General features: G+C 41.0%; 1 protein-coding gene across 1 annotated transcript in view; it reads left to right on the forward strand.

The window, feature by feature from the left end:
* The first annotated feature begins 480 nt into the window (after positions 1–480).
* Positions 481–17,610, forward strand: part of ANKRD28 (ankyrin repeat domain 28) — a 120,167-nt gene continuing 103,037 nt past the window's right edge. Inside the window, exon 1 of the mRNA XM_084222324.1 lies at positions 481–575. Within this exon, the coding sequence (XP_084078450.1) occupies positions 549–575 (27 nt within the window). The 5' untranslated portion in view covers positions 481–548. The remainder of the gene's footprint in view (positions 576–17,610) is intronic.

Raw genomic sequence — 17,610 nt, forward strand, 5'->3', positions numbered from 1 at the left:
TCTCCATCCTTCCCCCGGGCTCAGGAGCTCACAGCTGCCTTTGGTGCCGCAGCAATCCCGCCCCGGGCCAAGCCGCCTGTGTCGGTAACCCCTGTCCCGGGGCTCCTCGCTCCGAGTGGCCGAGCCCCGCCCGGGGACTCCCGAGGGCCGCGCTGCTCCCGGGCCGCTCCCGCTCCCATGTGCCCGGCCCACGTTATCGCCCCGTGCCGGGCCCGCCGCGCCCGGCCCGCCAATCGGCGCCGCCATTACTCTGTCCCGCCTCCCGAGAGCCAATCAGCGAGGCCCTTGGTGGTACGGGCGGGCGGGTTCGTTCGGGAAGCTGCTCGGAGGCGCGAGCGGCGGGGCGGGGCTGGGGGCGGGGCGCAAGGAGGCTCCGCCCCCAGCGGGGCAGGGCGCGCGGCCCTGGCGCGGGGTGGCGGCGGCGGGCGCGGGGGGCGTGGCCGGGGGCGCGGCCGGCGCGCGGGCGGTGGCGGCGGGGGGGCGTGGCCGCGCGGCGCGCGGAGCCGGGAGTCGTTGGCGGCGGGCGGAGGCGGCGGCGCGCGCTCGCCATGGTGTTCCTGAAACTCCGCGAGCAGGTGGGCATTCCCGAGCTTCCCTTGCCTTCTCCTCCCCTCCCGGTACCGCCGCGCGCGCCCTCCGCCGCCGCGGGCTGCCGTGCGTGCGCGGGTGACAGGCGGCGGGCGGCGGGAGGCAGCATGGCTGCTGCCGCCGCTGGGGTCCGGGCTGGGTGGGAGGCGCCATGTGCGCCCGGTGTGGGCGCCGGTGCCCCCGCGGGGCGGGCGGGAGCCGCCGTCCCTCGCAGGTACCGGGCCGAACAGGTGGCCGCGGCAGCCCGCCCGCCCCTCGCCTCGCATCGCCGGCGGGTCCCTGCCGAGCCCCCGCCCCGGAGCGGAGGGGAAGCCCGGGAGGGGTGATGGGGGTGGGTCTGTGGGCTCCCCCCGGACCAGCCCTGCCCCGCGCCTGTTTTGGGAAGGGAAAGGTCTCTGGACGGGGCTCCCCGGGCCTGAGGAGCTGGCCGGTGCGCGGGGATCGACCTGGAGACTGCCGGCGGGAAGCGGCGTGCCCGGGAGATGGAGCTGGAGCTGGCGCCGCTCCCCCGGACCCGGCCCTTGCCCTGCGCAGTTTCACGTGCCCGGGAGCCGCCTGCTCGTCCCTCCACCTTTCCCTTCCAGGCCTTTAAAATCTTTTGTTCGGCCGCCGTGTCTTTGCCTCCCGCGGTCATGACAGAGCTTCCCCGAGCCCGCGCTCCCCTGCTGAAGGCGAAGGAGGTTCTTGGTGCCTTCAGTGGGTTGTTGCTCTCGTCGCATCACACCCTTCTTTGTCTGCCAGGCTCTTCGGTTTCCATCCCAGCTGGTGTAAAATACTTGTCCTCGCTGCTCTGTCCTTTCCTGGTGTCTCCCCTGTCCTACCTATTGTCTCCCGTGCGGTATCAGGATACAAAGGTGGGAGGGTCTGCGCTGCCAGTTTGCCGCCTATGAAAAGATGTTTCTTAGGAATGGTATTTTCTCGTGTTTTCATGTGTGTGAGGCCAAATCCCACGTAAAAAACTCACACATCCTGCTGTGGGTCTCCTTGTTACTCTTCCTTAAAGATAAGCAACTGTAGCACTTAAAGACCCCACCCCCTTCCAAAAAAAAAAAAAATTTAAAAAAAGCCCTGCAGTAAAAAAACCTGTAGAAACTTGGGGGTGGTAAGGCAGCTGGTATTCTGTGTCTGTTTGTTATGCTGATCAGTATCAGCCCATCCTTACCTGCGTGTCCTTTCATTAGTTACATACACATCTATGTTTTCACACTTAGGTTGCATGATCCCTCAGGATTTGTTCTAAGGAACATTTGGTGATACAGGGCTGGGATCTCTTATGTCCTGCTGTGTTGTATGTAAACTTTGTGAAGTCCCATATTGTTTTAGAACCTCATCTATGAATCAGCAACAATTGTGGATCTGAAAGACACTTAGTGTCCTTTGAGTTAGATTTTCTTTCAGGATTTGTTGCTGTTCTTCTATGGGAGACTTCCCACAGAAATAAGCACTTGTTCATCTCTTCTGTTAAATAAGCCCTTCTGTTAAAACAAGAACTACAACCCCTCTGCAAGTACTCCTTGCAAAATGGTTAGCAAAAACCCCATTATCAATATGTTAACATGAAAGTACTGTATTTCAGAACTTTTCTTCTGGGAAGGATCCTGCTATTGACAGATGTTGAAGTGAAATATTGGACTGAGGGGGACCATTGGTTTGACAGAGTAATGCATGTGAGGCTTTCAGCTTCTGTCATAATGTAAATTTTAATCCAGAAGAAGTACAAGGTGGATTTTTTTAGAGGCTTCACAGATCTGTATAGGGGAATTGATACGCTGGGAAATGAATTATTCTTTCACATAAGGGAGTGGGTGCTAGGGCAGGGAAGGGATGGAAGGAAGGAAGGGAATCCTGGTTTTGGACAGTCTTTTGTAGGGGGAGTGATTTTTAGCAGCAGCTGCATTTCTGCAGCTAAAGTGTCAGTTGCTTGACAAATCAGTTATTTGAAACTGAATTCTGTTATAAGAGTGTGAGAATGCCAGAAAGTCATGAGGAATCATGTTAACATGAAATCCCTCAGCTTTGGTATACAGAGCATTCCTGCAGGTCACTGTTGCAGCGTGCTGCAGGATGTCTTGACTTGAGGATGCTGTACCCAGAGCGTGGCACCACCTGCTCTTTATGAAAACCAGCCTGTGGGACTGTGTGGGAGTAGAGGTGTTCCTCTTCAGTAGTTCATGAAACATGCTTCTTGTGTGCTTGAACCATTTGCTTTGCTCCATAGTGGTGTGTTTGGTCAGAATAAAGCAAGTTGTCTTGTGCATTTGTAGTCCTTAGAGTGACTCTGTCTTCAGGGGTGGCTGTGTTTCGCAGGGAAGTGCAAAGGCTGCTCTGTTGTTTGTACTGTTCAGCTGGTATGACGGAAGGAAGTGATTTGCTAGTTTCTTTCTTCAACTGTCAGATTAATAACTTTCTGGAAAAAAATTATTAACCAAAGTACTTTTTAAATGGAATTATCAAGATTATTTTTCCAAATTCAACATAAACCTGTTGATTTTATTCCTTGATAATGGAGAAGGGCTTTGTGTTAAATGTCAGAATAATGCTGGTGACAGGCAGACTTATGCCATACAAGAAGCTTAGTGTTTTCTTGTACTTGCTTAGTTTTTCAAGTTACTGCAAGCTGGTGTCAAAGCATTGCTCTGGAAGTTACAATGAGGTGAGAAATTTTGCTCTGAGGCTCTTAGTTGAGCATTTTGCTCTGAGGCTCTTAGTTGAGCTCAGAGGGTGAAATCCCAGTTCCGCTTGCTTGATTTAATTTACTTAGTACCTGATAAACAAAACTTTGATCTTGCAGATGCTTAATGTGTTTGTGAAGCTCAAATATTTGTTTGTCTGTGGAGGCTGATTTGACACGTTTAACCTTCAGAATACAGGTTTCCCATGCACTGAGAAAAGTAGGCCTTTCCTTGTGTTCAACCAAAAGCCAGCCAGTACATTGTCTATACATTTGTGTTGCTACTTGAGCTTTATTGCTTTGCCATCCTACCAGGTAGGAATATAATTCAAAGTTTTGACACAATTGAGGGTATACATTGCACTTTCAGAAGTGACTTATGTTTGCTTACAAAGTATATCAGGTATCAAAAAAACTCATAAGCCATGTTTGCAAAAATTGCATTGAAATCTAAATTGAACTGTATTGGGCAAAGCTGATACCTGTAACGCTTAATAGCAAACTGTAACTCAGGTATAGAAAAGCAATCATTCAAGTGTCAAATTAGAAGCTGTAGATTGTTTTCATTGCTCTTGGGGTTTTGTGCAGTGCTGTGCAGTTATTTAATAACAAAGGAAGCAAATCTGCAAATTCTGAATGCTAAACTATTCAAGGTAGAGATGAAAAATATGGTAAATGTACATTATAATTGAGGTATTTGCTCTTAAGTTTGTTTGATTTTTGTGTTGTGTTCATGTATTGGTGATTGTATACCAGGTTCTTCTAAATGAGATGGTGCTTTAACTACAAAAATGCTAAGTGAGACAAAGCCTATAAAAGTTTGTTTCTTCCTGAAATGCTGTGTTACACTGCTGTAAGAAACTGCACTGACAGTACAGTTGAGGTCAAGGGTCACTAATGTTGTATCACAAATCTTTCTTTTCTTTTTTTTTCCCATTTAGGGGGAGTGTGTGGAAGGGAAGGTATGGGGTAGGGGGAAAAAAGGAGTAACTTGCTTGTGGGTATCCATAGTGATATGTTTGGTCTCCTGTGTGAAAGCCCTTTCACCTCTGCATAGCCAAGTGTGAAAGGCTGAGTATATCTTCTGGGTTTTTTTGTCATGCAATCATAGGTTCTAGGAACACTAACTGTTTCCCAGAACAGATAAATTCTTACTTTAAGGGCTGGTGAATTAGTCTCTCTTACACCTAAGAGGTAATTGACAGCTTAGATTTTCTTAGCGTGCAGGTGAAATTTGGATTGCCCAACAGCCCAGGGATTTATTCCTTTTCTGTTAAGCTTTACCTGCATCTGTGCCTATAGGTCATCTTTTAGGCTTACATAAGCCTATGTACATCTCAGCAGAGTTTTGTTGAAAGGAGTAGAACAAATCAAAACTGGCTTTTTGTTATTTTTTTCCCCTCTGGTTTTGCAGCTATAACTATTTCTGGCAAAACTCATTGGATGCAGTGTCATTGTATTTGGTAAAGCTTTATTTTTTTCTTTCAGTGCATCATAGTTTTAATATTATGCATTTTAATATTATGCATTTCCCATTTTCTCTGAATCTTAAATGTGTAATAGGAAGATGTCTTAGGGCTAATAATGATGGGCATGTAGAAGGATTTTGTATGGGATTTTCCTCTGTGACTGCTGGACTGTGCTTGAGGCAGTGTATTTATTTCCACAAGTCAGATATGAGTGGTAAGGATCTGAGTAGGAACAACTGCATGAGGATATTAGGATGACCACTTATCTTTAAAGTCCTTGAACAGTGAGAGCACTGACTTCTTTATTGCCCATTTATATCTTTGTTGTAGCTAAGATGGATCTTGTTCAATTGGCAGTTAAACAAATGTTTGCAGTGTCATAGTGAAGGCTCTGAATGCCTCTATGGTTGCTATTTTCATTACTGCCAGCATTAGACTTCATTCTTTTAGAATTTATGCCAAGAATAAATGTCCCAACTAGTTCCTTGTTACACTAAGAGGAGGAATGGTCTCCTGTGGTGATGAAAAGGAGCTGCTGCTGTTCAATGAGGGAGGGATATGGTGGGAATGGAATTATGTGGTATTGCTCTACAAATTCTGTTCAGATGTAGGCTAATGAGATGTGTGTTTTATTTTTTGACTTTTTTGGTAGAAGTTACTTTAAAGTTGCTCTTTAAAAAAACCCAGTAATTTCTTTCATGAATCTTGTAGTGGTTAAGAACCAGCTCTTTGTACTCTGTTGTCCACTGTATGTTCTTCCTAAAATTTGCATCTAATCTTTTCAATCTGCATACAAGATAATTAAATTAAGAAATTGTAATTCTTACCAAGACACCTAAAGTCTTACTGTTAGTTCTCTTGTTCCCAGGCTAAGAACTTACATGTGCTGAGAAGATAAGTTTCTTTAGCTGATGGACAACTCTGAGTAACTTGAACTCTGTTTATCTTGTTATATACAGTAATTACCAGCCCTTCCATTAGAATGTGTTGAGAGAACCTGGTTCTACCACGTGTTCGTTTGGGGGGATCAGATTGCCCCAAGATAACTTTGGAACTTTTGACTTGTGAACAAGCAGTTCTCCTCAGTCAAGAAAATAAACCTTTTAAAAGAAGGAGGAAAAAAAAGGTGGGGGAGAAACAAAGCAAGCCTTGATTCTGCAGTCAGATCCTCAAGGCGGATCCTGTTAACTCAGCAGCCTTCTGTGAGGATATAAAGGTCTATTCATGTAGATAGCATCAAAGGTTTCTGACCATTATTTGGAGGCAAATATCAGGGGGAAAATGAGGCAAATAGGCACGTCTCTATGAAGAAGTGACTTCTTTAGCACCTACAAAAAAAGATGATTCCTGTAGGAAACTAGTAGCTGTTGAGACTGAACTAGCAGTCTGCTATCTGGCATGGATTGTTATTTTCCCAGATTCCTACAGTGGTTCCATTCACTGAAATGAATGGAACATTCATTGTGGAATATGATTATTGAAATTAAATATATATGGTATTGTATACTTCATATTCTCCACCTCATCTTTTGTCAGCAAGTTTCTTTCTCATTTGCCATACCTGATATTTTTCTCTAATCAGCTAGGCCATCCTGAGGTCAAACTAGTATCTGATGATTTGTTTTCTTGCTCCTGCCAACTTTTTACTTTGTTCTTACCTCTATTCCTTACTCCTATTTCTGGAAATTGAGTGGGAGACTCGTTGCCTTAGTTACAGTGACTAACTGTTTCAAAGTTATTTATAATATTTGTTTTTAAATAATCTGTATCACAATAGAATCGTAGAACACTTCACATCAATAAAAAAGTAAACAAAACAGTACATCACTGGAAGCATGCTTACAGTGCTGATTTTTGGGAGGTTTGTTTTCCTTTCATTGTTGGGGGTGGAAGTTCTCATCTGGCATTTCAAGATACACCTGAAATAAGGTGTCTTGGTGTTATCCTTTGTACAAAGAGAAAAGAATCTTAATGTTTAAGCTCCAAAATATCAGGGAATGTTATTCTTTCCTTAGTAAAGACATTAGCACTCTTCCCAGGGGGCGCCTTTATACAGGTTTAACTCTGTTAATTCAGTTGTGATTCTGGTGTTGATGAATTATACAGCACTGACCCATTTCAGCACAGAAACCAGAGCTAATGTAAGAGTGGTGGGACTGAGTAGCTGGGAGAGACGGGAAGATGAGACTTGCAGCCAGCTGTGTGGGTGCAGAGAGATGAAGAGGAAGCACCAGCAGTGATATGCAAATAAAAGAGGGACAAAATAGTTGGTTTGTAGCATTCTTGTAGATTAGGAAACTGCTTGTTAGTTGAAGCTAAGCACTTAGCTGATGACTTCTGTCCTTAAATAATTGAGATGCTCTTTACTGTGAATTGAATATAACGTGAGATTTTCATTGTTTATCTCTACAGTAATGTATATATGTAAATTGAGTATATATGTGAACAGTATATATGTGAACAGTACTATGTAAGTAGATTTGTTTTTTACATGAATAAAGTCTATCTATTTAGGGCAGCCTGAGAACAAATACTTTTCTCAGTAAGTTACTGAAATGGTATATAAGTTTGAGAAGTATGAAGCAGAAGTCTGCCTATTCTAATGCTTGGCATCTGGTAAAAAAAGAAAAAAACAACTCAAGCTTCTGTTGTTAAACTTCATAACTAAAGTTACCTGCATGGGGGTGAAAGTGTTTACAATTGTAAACTGACTCATGTTAGAACTTCCTGAATGTTCAGGTTTTGTAGGTAACTGCCTGTTTACATGACTTAAGTCTAATTCTGACTGTGTCTTGAACTGTTGTGAAGTCATCCTAAATGTTTAATGTTTCCATATTCTAGGACAATGAACTTCACTTAATGGTTTGTCTAATTCCAGATGATGAGCATTTGCCTATAAGTCATTCTTGGTAATTTTGCAGTCCTGCAATTTAATTAAGGTCCGCTCGCACTTTGTGCTGAAATCCTGTACCTGCTTCCATCTGGTGCAGAGAATAAAGCATGGATTTATTTTTTTTTTTTAATTTTACTTTGGGAAAGTGAAGATATAGCACTGCCTTAATGAAGGAAGAGAAGGGAGCACAAGAACAGTCAGCATGACAAAATGAAAATGAAATTACAGTCAGCTAAAGCATTGAGACCAAAATAAGCCTTTTTTAGAGCTTACAGAACTTCTAGCAATCATGACGAATCCATATTTTGTTTCAAGATTTTGCTGTTTGTCCTCCTTTTTGTTTTTATTTTAATAACTCCATCTATGCTGGTCCTCTTGACAAAGGAGAAAGTTGAACCTTCCATCAGGAGCCTGGTCATCAAACAGCAGGCAGCATAATAGACCAGAGATCTACCCAGCACGTAGATGAAGGAGCTACTTGTGTCATAGGCAGCTTACCTGGGGGCAGTGAAAATCATTTTCAGGAAGTTCTGTAGTTATTTATATACTAACATACTGTATAACTAATAAATCATTAAGTAATTTAAATCCATTGCTGCACACTAAGTTTTGTACCATACTTTGGGTAATTGGTATTCTCTCCTTCCCTGTCCTATCTTCAGGTCATCTGCTTCTTCTGTCAGTTGCTCATGAGAGTGGGCAGATAATCTATGCAAGTCCTTTTTTTCATCCCAAGCACTTGATGTGTCTTTCCTGCCTCAGATCTCTGTGTAGTGTCTGCTAACATTTCATTCATTCACCAGTGTGTCCCCACAAAGTATTGTTGGTGGGTTAAAAGGAAGGACATAAATCAGGAGAGGAAGAAAACCAAAAAGTAACGTTGTTTTTCTGGTTACATTGTTACTCATTGTTTCAAATTAGTGCAATGTCCCAAGTCATGGTAGAAGGATGCTTCCAGAAACAGCATGTTAATGGCATTCCTCAGCCGTCTCCTCTGCCCCTTGCTAACTGCAGGGTTTTGTTCTGTTCTTGCTGTGTTGGCTAAACCATGAGGATCGATAGAAAGAGGTCTTATGCTTAATTCTGTGCTGCTGTGCAGTCTTTGCCAGATCAGAACCCTGTAATGGTACTGCCTGATGGCTTTTATTTCCTTTGCTCCTTGTCTCAGTTCCAGGAGCTTTTAGTTGTTTTATAGCTCTTTTGAGTTGTTTTATAGCTCTGCTGTATCTGTTACCTTTTCTTTTCTTTTTTTTTTAATAGTGCTCTTTCATTCAGGGGAATAATTTTCAGTATTGAGGAGTACTTGTGGAAGAACACTTTCTCTTCTTCTTTCTGTCACCTGCAAGGTTGCAAAGGCCATTACTGACCTGCAGCAGTACTGATCCTGTAGTAACCAACCAGCTCATTTATTTCTTCCAGTCCTACCCACTGGCATTGTTTGCAGTTCCTTTCCATCCACAAGCACAGGAACATTTAAAGTTTATTATCTAACACTACTTAGATTACAGAATGGTAAATCTATTGAAATAAAACCTTTCAAATAAAGAATATTTTATGACCTGTCCATAGACATTTCTCTATTCTTTTTTACCATAATTTTAGCAAATTATAATCGCTGCAATCAGGGATGTAAGTAGTCAAGTTAATCTACTCCATAAGAAACAGAGTTCAAGAGAGGAGTTCTTTGAATGCTTTCATAATGAAAGCAAAAAGGAAAGGTGAAGAGAGGATTTATAGAACACTAGAGAGAGCCAGGAGGGCAGAAAGGGTTAGGATATCACAGCTTGTCATCATCAGTGAACAGCAATGTTCTTCTGATGGACTTCTAGTTTCATAGTCAAGGATCATCCAAAGACCAACAGGTATCCAGATACCCTGTGGAGCTATGTTTGCAATAACTTGAAGATATTGATTCCATTTTCTACCTACTGCACCTTTTTACAGCACAGGAAGGGAACTTTCACAGCATCTATAATCTCAAACTAACACTGTGAATAATACACGGGAGATGATGCCTCCTGCTGTTTTTCTACACCCAGAGATGTAAAAACTGGTTTTGGATCAAGTTTATCAAATTTGTTATTTTGGAAGGGCAAATATAGCTGCATGCAGCCATATCTTTTATCTCTGAAAGGACTTTGACTCTGCATATAATGAATTTGCTTCCCTTTTTTTTTTAAACTCTCAACATCTAGCAAGCTACAATTAAAAAATGATATTTTTTATAGCATGCATTTGAACAGATTATTTATGGGGTTTTCATACCTGAAGGTTGATAAAATTTCTGTAATATTCTGCATGTGTTAAAACTGCTTTTGTAATCATTTAAATATTAAATCTACTGCATATATAATTCAAGAATAATTACGAGAAGTGCCATGGTTCATGAGTCTGTGTCCACAAGTGTTAGAAAAATTTTGCAGAAAAATTGCCATGACTGTTGAAAAATTGTTGATTATGTCTTTGCATTTTAGCCTAATTGTCCTCTGGAAGGCTCTCTTTTGCTGTTGCAATGGCTGTACAAAATATCCCACACATTTAGGGTATCACACTGGTTTCCTGTCTCGACATCCCACCCCTTCCATGGGGGAACAGTGAGATATGTTTCCTTCTATAAAGCTCTCTGCTGGAAGTTACATAAGCCAAAGAAACAGTATCTGTTTGAAGGGCAGGAGGAATAGCAATGCCAGTGGTGCTTTGGAGACTGTCAGAAAAGTTCAGCTCCCCGTCCCTGGAAGTTTGCCACACCAGTATTAGCAGTGCTCTCCTCCATGTTGACTGGAGGTGTTGCAGAGTTGTTTGGGACCTGTCATTCTGGAGTAAGTTCTTTAGAAAATTAGCTCTTTGCCTCTGCAATGGCCACAAGCACAAATAAAACCTGCAGACCTGAAGCTTGATCTGGTGGCAGCAGCTGGCCAGAGTGAACTGAACCTAAAGACAGGGTGAATGTACCTGCAGAAGAGATCCCAGAAGTGTCTGCTGCAGCTCAGCCTTCCATGTTGTGGCAACCCTTATTATCTCTAAAACATACAGGTGTTCAAGATGTGTCCAGAAAAGCCCTGGTGTTGGTTTTTATATGTATGTTTGTTTTATATGTATATATAGTCATATATATATATGACTGTCCTACCCACTAGAGCTCCTTTTATGATGCCTGACACATGCCTTGTTTTTTGGGGAAAAGTAACCTGTAAAAGTAGGATGGATAATTGAAGAAAAGAGGAGGAATTGTTGGAATTACATCATTTGACCTCAAGGTTTTATGACCTGCTCTTGTGTGGAGTGCAGTGATATGTAGCCTGCCTGGGAAGTGCTGTGTTGTCACAGGATGCCTGTTCAGAATGTCAAGTTCTTACTTCACACTGTGTAGCATGGCTGCAGAAGTAAGGTGCAATTCCTTGGTGTATATTTGCACTGTCTTGATTTTTTTCACTAGATAAGAAGCAATGAAAATGACTGGTAACAAGCAAGGTTAAAATACTGACAGAAACATTAGGATATGTTTTTCTTGTAATTCTGTTTTTCTTTTAAGAGGTTAATTAACAGCCAAAACTATGCTAATTATGTGACTTGGAAATTATCTACCACAGTGAATGCCAACATTTTCAGCTGACAGATAGGAGAAGGAAATACAGATACATGAACTACTGAATGCAAATGTATTTCTGGTGTAGGGTAGGACTGTGTGTGTGAGAAATGGAGTACATGCCTGAATCAACCCTGTTCTTTGAAGCAAGCAGAGGAGATAAATTTTTATGAAATATTAGAGTTCTGTAATTTTAGGATGAAGTTTATTGATGTGCTTCTCCTTGAGTTGTTTTTTTGTTTTCATTTGCAAGGTTTGTAACAATAATGGTTGAAACTCACTGGCTTCTAATCTACTGCCTAAGGCCACGGTTTGATATTAGGTGGTAGCTGAGCTTAAGCAGTCGTTCATTCTTCTGCAAAGTGGTGAAAAGGGAGGGGAGAGGCAAATTATTTAGGTTAGCATCGGACTGTGAAGTTGTTCTTGGAAGTTTTCCAAAGCAGCAACTACAAATGAGTGTTTTGTATCATATAAACTTAATCTAATGTCTGTCTTTGTGTCAGATGTCCTGTAATCACAGATAATGTGTCTTGTGTAAGTGTCCTTTGGTTTGGGGACTGGAGATGAGTGGAGAAACTTGAGTGTGGTCTGCCTTGGACCTTTCTCTCTGAGTAGCTTTGATGCTGTTGGTCTTAAACTTCTTAGAATGTGTTTGGAAACTCAACAACAGGCTGTCTCGTCTGGTTCTTGATTGTACTGGGCTTTGAGTGTGGTAGGTTCTTGTACTATGAAAGAACCCAGGGTCTGCAGAAGTCTGCTTCTGTTTATAACGCACCATGTTGACTTAAATCGACTGAAAACTCCGAAAGAAGAAAAGTTCCACTGTTTACCACATGCACTGCCTGTCAGGATCCTCAGCTTTTTCCCATCTCTGGTCTGACAACAGTGTGTCAGTTTTCCTGCAGCATTTTAAAGTTGTTTTTTCCCCTCTTAGGGTGATCACATGCTCTACCAGTCAGTTTTACAACTGGAGCTCTGAAAATGACACCAAAATTACTTTCTCTTACCTTCCATCTATTCTCAAGAGGTTGCAGTGAAAGTACAAGACAATGTGTGGGGTGTCCACTTATCTGAAAACTATATGCCAAAAGTAGTCTGAACTGGCTGCAGCCTTTTTTCTTTTTTCTCATAGAAACATGTATGGATAGAGGGCCCTTCAACATTTGTACCTCTTATGTGTGCAGCTTTAATTCTTGGACACCATCCAGCGAAGGCCTGGAGTCATGCCTGTTGTGACTAGTGATCCCTCTATCTCCCTGCACAGAGATATATGCTTGGGGTAGGGAAATATCTAGTATGAAAACGTGCTCATAGAAAAATGCCTAAGTTGAAATTAACTCTACAAATAGTAATTAACAAAGCATGTCAGTCTAAGAGTGAACTGCAACCTTCTGGAATAGAAGAAAAATTTTCATCAGCTCAATAGGAAATGGAAACAGAAAATAGTAGTTTGTGTTTTATATTCCACACATCACCTCGTATAGTTGTATGAATACCACAACATAAGCACACTGGTTGTGCAAATATTTTTATCAGCAGCTGGAGAAGATAACATTTTGAATTGCCATTAATGAAAACCTTATCTATCGAGGTGGACTGTTCCTTACTTTATTCTGTTTCTTGGTTTGATTGTGCTGCAATAACATTTAATTCAGCAGGTTGGGGATGAGGTGATTCATCTGACTGGTTTTATTTTCTGGAATAGGCAATGGTAGAACTACAAAGCTTTGTTTAAAAGAAAAAACAAATTGGGCATGTCTTTTGACTGTGAGAATGCACTGAGAATAATTACCACTATATTAGGGTATAATAAAATTGTTCTTAACAGTTTCCAAACAAACAGTTGCCTACTTATCACCTCTGTGGTTTTGAGGACTTAGGTTACAGCCCCTACTTCAGAGTGGTTCATCAGCACCACTTAATTTTTTTTTTTAAAACTTTTTCCTAAAAGTCATAGGCAGCTGTTCAGGGGCTGCTTTTTGAGTAAGTCACCTGTCTCTGCTGTGGGCTGCTTCTAGTAGGTGTCAAAACCCAGATGGGTGACATAAAAATATAAAACATAAACAAATGAACACAGGAAGGGTGGGAGAGGGAATGAGAATGACAAACTTTAAATAAAGAACTATTTTGCACAGTGTTAATAAGAAACATAGTTTGATATTCAAAACAGCTTACCTAAGTGTCAGATTATAGATTTTCTTGGTAAAAGGACAGAATATGAGAGGATAGCAGATTCTTCTTTGCTATGCTGAAATAAATCAAGTTACTAAAAGTATGCAAAGTTTTGAGAGTACCTGTTTTGTGTAGCTATTAGTGTTTAAAAATCGGAGTCCATGCTGCAAATTAAATTACATTTATGGCAAATTTCTTGTTATTCTGCACTTTATGTTCCTTGTTTATGGAAGATACAGAGTACTTTTTGTTGTGCTTTTTGTATTATGTTGTACAAAGGTTCTCAGTGATAAGACTAGACAAAAGGTTAATCTATTTTCAGTGTGGTTTATTGGCATGGATTGTGGGAATTTTGAGGGAATGTTTGAGCTTGAGTACATAGAGAACAGGACAGGGAAATTTTTTATTTAAAAACTACATTAGGAAAAGATATGAATATAACTTGCTAAGATTTAAGTATAGCATCCTCTTGCTTTCAAAGAATTATAAAAAATAACACTTAAGTAGTATATATTTCTTGCCAGAGGATTGAATTCAAACTGCTTCATGAACGGAAGTCATGAGCTAAGCACTTGGAACGAGTTTGTGAAAGCTCACTGTTTGAAAGCAGCATTAGACAGTAGCCTCTTCTGGAACAAATGTATTTTCTTTACAATTACCCCTCTTAATTGGTCTGTGCAGTGTTGAAAATCAGAAGAAGCTGGGAAAAAGAAAAGCTTCTGCTATGAAATGAAGTCTAACAGAACTGTGCTAATCCTAAAATTTTGACAGACTTTGTGGCCAACCCCAAGTCATTGATTCAGCTCATTAACTGTTGCGTGAAGGAAATACTGTGGACTACTTAACTCAAGATATTTTTGGAAGATTTTAATTAGTGGCACATGTAATTAAAACAACTTAAAATATTAAATTTCTGTCTTTGTTTGCGGCTCTGATAAAATCACAAATTAAAAAGTATAGCTAAAGTAATAAAAGTATGTAATTAGTGCATTAAAGTAATTAATGCAGTGTAAAGGTTATCATGTGCTACTTAAGTGCATCCAAAAAGCAAAAATAGTACTCAGGATAACTCATTTTTATTTACCCAGATCTGCCCTTCTTCTGAACACAGTAGAGATTAGTTGAAAAAGTGTTAGTGAAGCAATCAGGTGTCTGTTCTGAAGAGTGTTACACCTAGTGATCTTATTTAGTAGTAGCTTGCTTGTCTTCTCCCTAGGGAGGGATTTAGGCAGTCAGGACTGAGAGATGTCGCTGCAACATTGCATTGCTATTGTGGAGAGATGCTAGAATAATCATTTTCTAGGGGGTTTCTTTTCTGTCTGGTTTTGGTGTGCTGGATTACACCCTGTTTAGTGCACATCATTTTGCTGTTCTGTGTTTTGAAGGTTGTCTTCATCACCAGGGTTGGAAATGACCTCTGGGGATATCAGCCCAAGCCCTCCCAAGGCAGGGTCACACAGAGCAGGCGACAGAAACACACTCAGGTGGGTTTTAAAGGAGGGAGTTTCTGGAGAGGGAGGCTCCACGACCTCACTGTTCCAGTGCTCTGTCACCTCAATGAAAATAAGTTGTTCCTTGTGTTGAGGTGAAACTTCTTGTGGTTTGGTTTATGGATACTGCTCCTTGTCCTGTCACTGGGCACCACTGAAAAGAATCTGACGCCATCCTCTTGGCATCCATCTTTAAGATATTTATAAGCATTGGTGAGATCCCCTCTCTGTCTTCTCTAATCTGAGAGGTCCAGCTCCCACAGTCTCTCTTCATAAGAGGAGATGTCTTCTCACAATCTTTTCCCATCTGGCCCCTATCTTCACCCTGAAGAAGTGAAAAACTTGAAATTTTCATGTGGCACAATTCTTGGGTTCCTGTCTGTCAAGAAAAAATCGGACTTGTTTTATTTGTTTTTAAGAGCATCGCACTTAGGTAATTGTCAGTAGGCAAATGTACTATGGAAATGAATTCTATTTAGTCAGTGTAACAGCACTTTAACTGAGCAAGGTCTTAGTTTGGTTTGTGTGATCGCTTTAGATTGATGGCATGACTTGGTTGGGATTAATTTTCCTGAGAGTGTCTGTGTCCACTGTGCAAGTGGACTCAGCTGTAACAGTTTAACCTGTCTTTTTTCTCATCCCTTGGAGTGTTACACTATCTGTGAAATGTAATAATATTTTTTTTAAAACTTACCCTTTTTTTTCCTGTAATGGTCAGATCTTGTTGAACTTCAAAATTATGCTCTTATATACAGCAGTCCTCAGGTCAGATAGAGAAAGTGACTGATTTCTGGCAGTCAGAGATATCTGATTTTCTTCCCTTTGCAGGCTGTATTGATGTAGTGAATCTGCTGTGGCACTTGTGCAAGGCAGGTAAGAATGCCAGTTTGCCTAGTGGGTTTATGTGGAAGTGGCAGTCATGCTTTAAGCCTTAAGCAATTGACAGAGTGCACATAAAGGAGATGTTTGGCCATGTGTCCTGTCCAAGCAACTGGGTTTTTCCCTCAAATAAGAAAGTCCTAAAGTGTGTGGTAGCACCCTCTCTGTTTCCTGTGGAATTACAGTGAACTGGAAAATGTGGATCTCGTTTTTCACTCAAATATTTGACATGCAGTTGACAGATTTGTTCCTCTTGTAAGGTGAAGTGCTGCTACATCCATATGTGAACATGTGTCTGAGTCTACTGGCCAGTTCTCTTTTACTGTTTTGCATTTTGGGGAGTAAAAGCTGTGTATCATTTAGCAGTGTTAAAATCTCAAATCTTTGTTCTGACACACCTATGTGGAATGCCTCTTTTCCAAGTGAATTCTGACTCTCCCATTTTAAAAACATGTTTTTGTCCTGTTACAATAGCCTCAAGGCTGATAAGACAACACCACCCCATGTGTGCTAGTGTTTATATGAAATTGCAGACTCTTAAATCTAGTCAAAGAGCTGCTTATTCCATATATTCTGTTATGTTTTCCAATTTTTTTCTTAAAAGGCCTAGTCAATAGGATTAAGAAGACACTTGCTATTTGCATTGCTGGCCCTGGGAATAGAGAAATGACTGCATGCACTGTTATTCCCAGTGTATTATGGCACTTCCTCATTAAAGATCCAGTGAGGCCATTTGGATGTACTTATATTTTTGCTTTCTAAAATGAATCTAAAAATATTCTTTTTAAAGGTACTGTTTTCCTTTCAGGGAGGGAGAAACAACTCTAAGGAAGTTTTTACTTATGGTGGCTTGTTTCTGTTAGTGCATGAGTAGTGTTCATGTTTCCATTCATGAATTGTTTTTTATGCCTGTAACTTAATTTTGCAAATGCATACTTTTTTGTTTGAAATAGTTTTTAGGTTTTATCATTCTGTCTGATGGATTATCTAAAATACTCCTAGCCCTTCTTCCTGTTTTTTCTACCCTTCTATGTAGAGTGGAAATGTTAAAGTTTCAGATACATGAAAATTAAATAGTAATGATTAAAACCCATGAATCAAGAAACAATTTCTTAAAGGGGGTGTGCTGGTAAAAGATGACCTCACAAACTACCACACTGCTATCCTATAAATGCTATTGATCAAGTCTAATCTTTGTGCCTTGGCAGATACCTAAATATGCAATTATTTCCTCCCTCTACCCAATATCCATTTTTAACTACTGTCTTCCCATAGATGTTCTGAAATATGTCATTGCTGTATACTAGAAAGTTTCTGTTCCACAGTCATAATCTGAGGGTTTTAACTCTTCAGTCCTTTTGTGTGTTTTAAGCACTGAGGTTTCTGTGAAGACAGACTGTACACTTTGAGAGGTAACCTGCTGTGGAAAAACATAGATTCAAATAGCTCCAAAACTGTGCTTTCTTCTGATATTAATGTCTATGAACATCACTTCTTGATTTGTATTTCTCTTTGAATGTGACAGGCATCTGTTCAGATTAGAAAGCATTACTCTTTTCTGGTCTTATGTAGAGTGTTTTTGAAGAGTAGCTGAAGGTTCTCAAGAAGTCTGTTCTGGTTGTGAAGTTTCTTAATGGGTTGATTTATGTATGAACTGCTGTGACTCATAGCACACCACCTCGTTTTTATCCAGATAATTACCTTGCTAAAAGATGTGTGGAATGTAAAGATTTCTTCCCTCAGCTTGAGGAACAATGCTATTGTCTATCTGTCCTATTGATGTTAAGTTTGATCAGAATTCAGCTTCTGCTTGCTTTGCCTTCTTCCCAAATTTTTAAATGGAAATTTTCTCTGAAGTGCTT

This window comes from Fringilla coelebs (genome assembly GCF_963513975.1).
Source record: "Fringilla coelebs genome assembly, chromosome: 1".
NCBI classification, from domain to species: domain Eukaryota; kingdom Metazoa; phylum Chordata; class Aves; order Passeriformes; family Fringillidae; genus Fringilla; species Fringilla coelebs.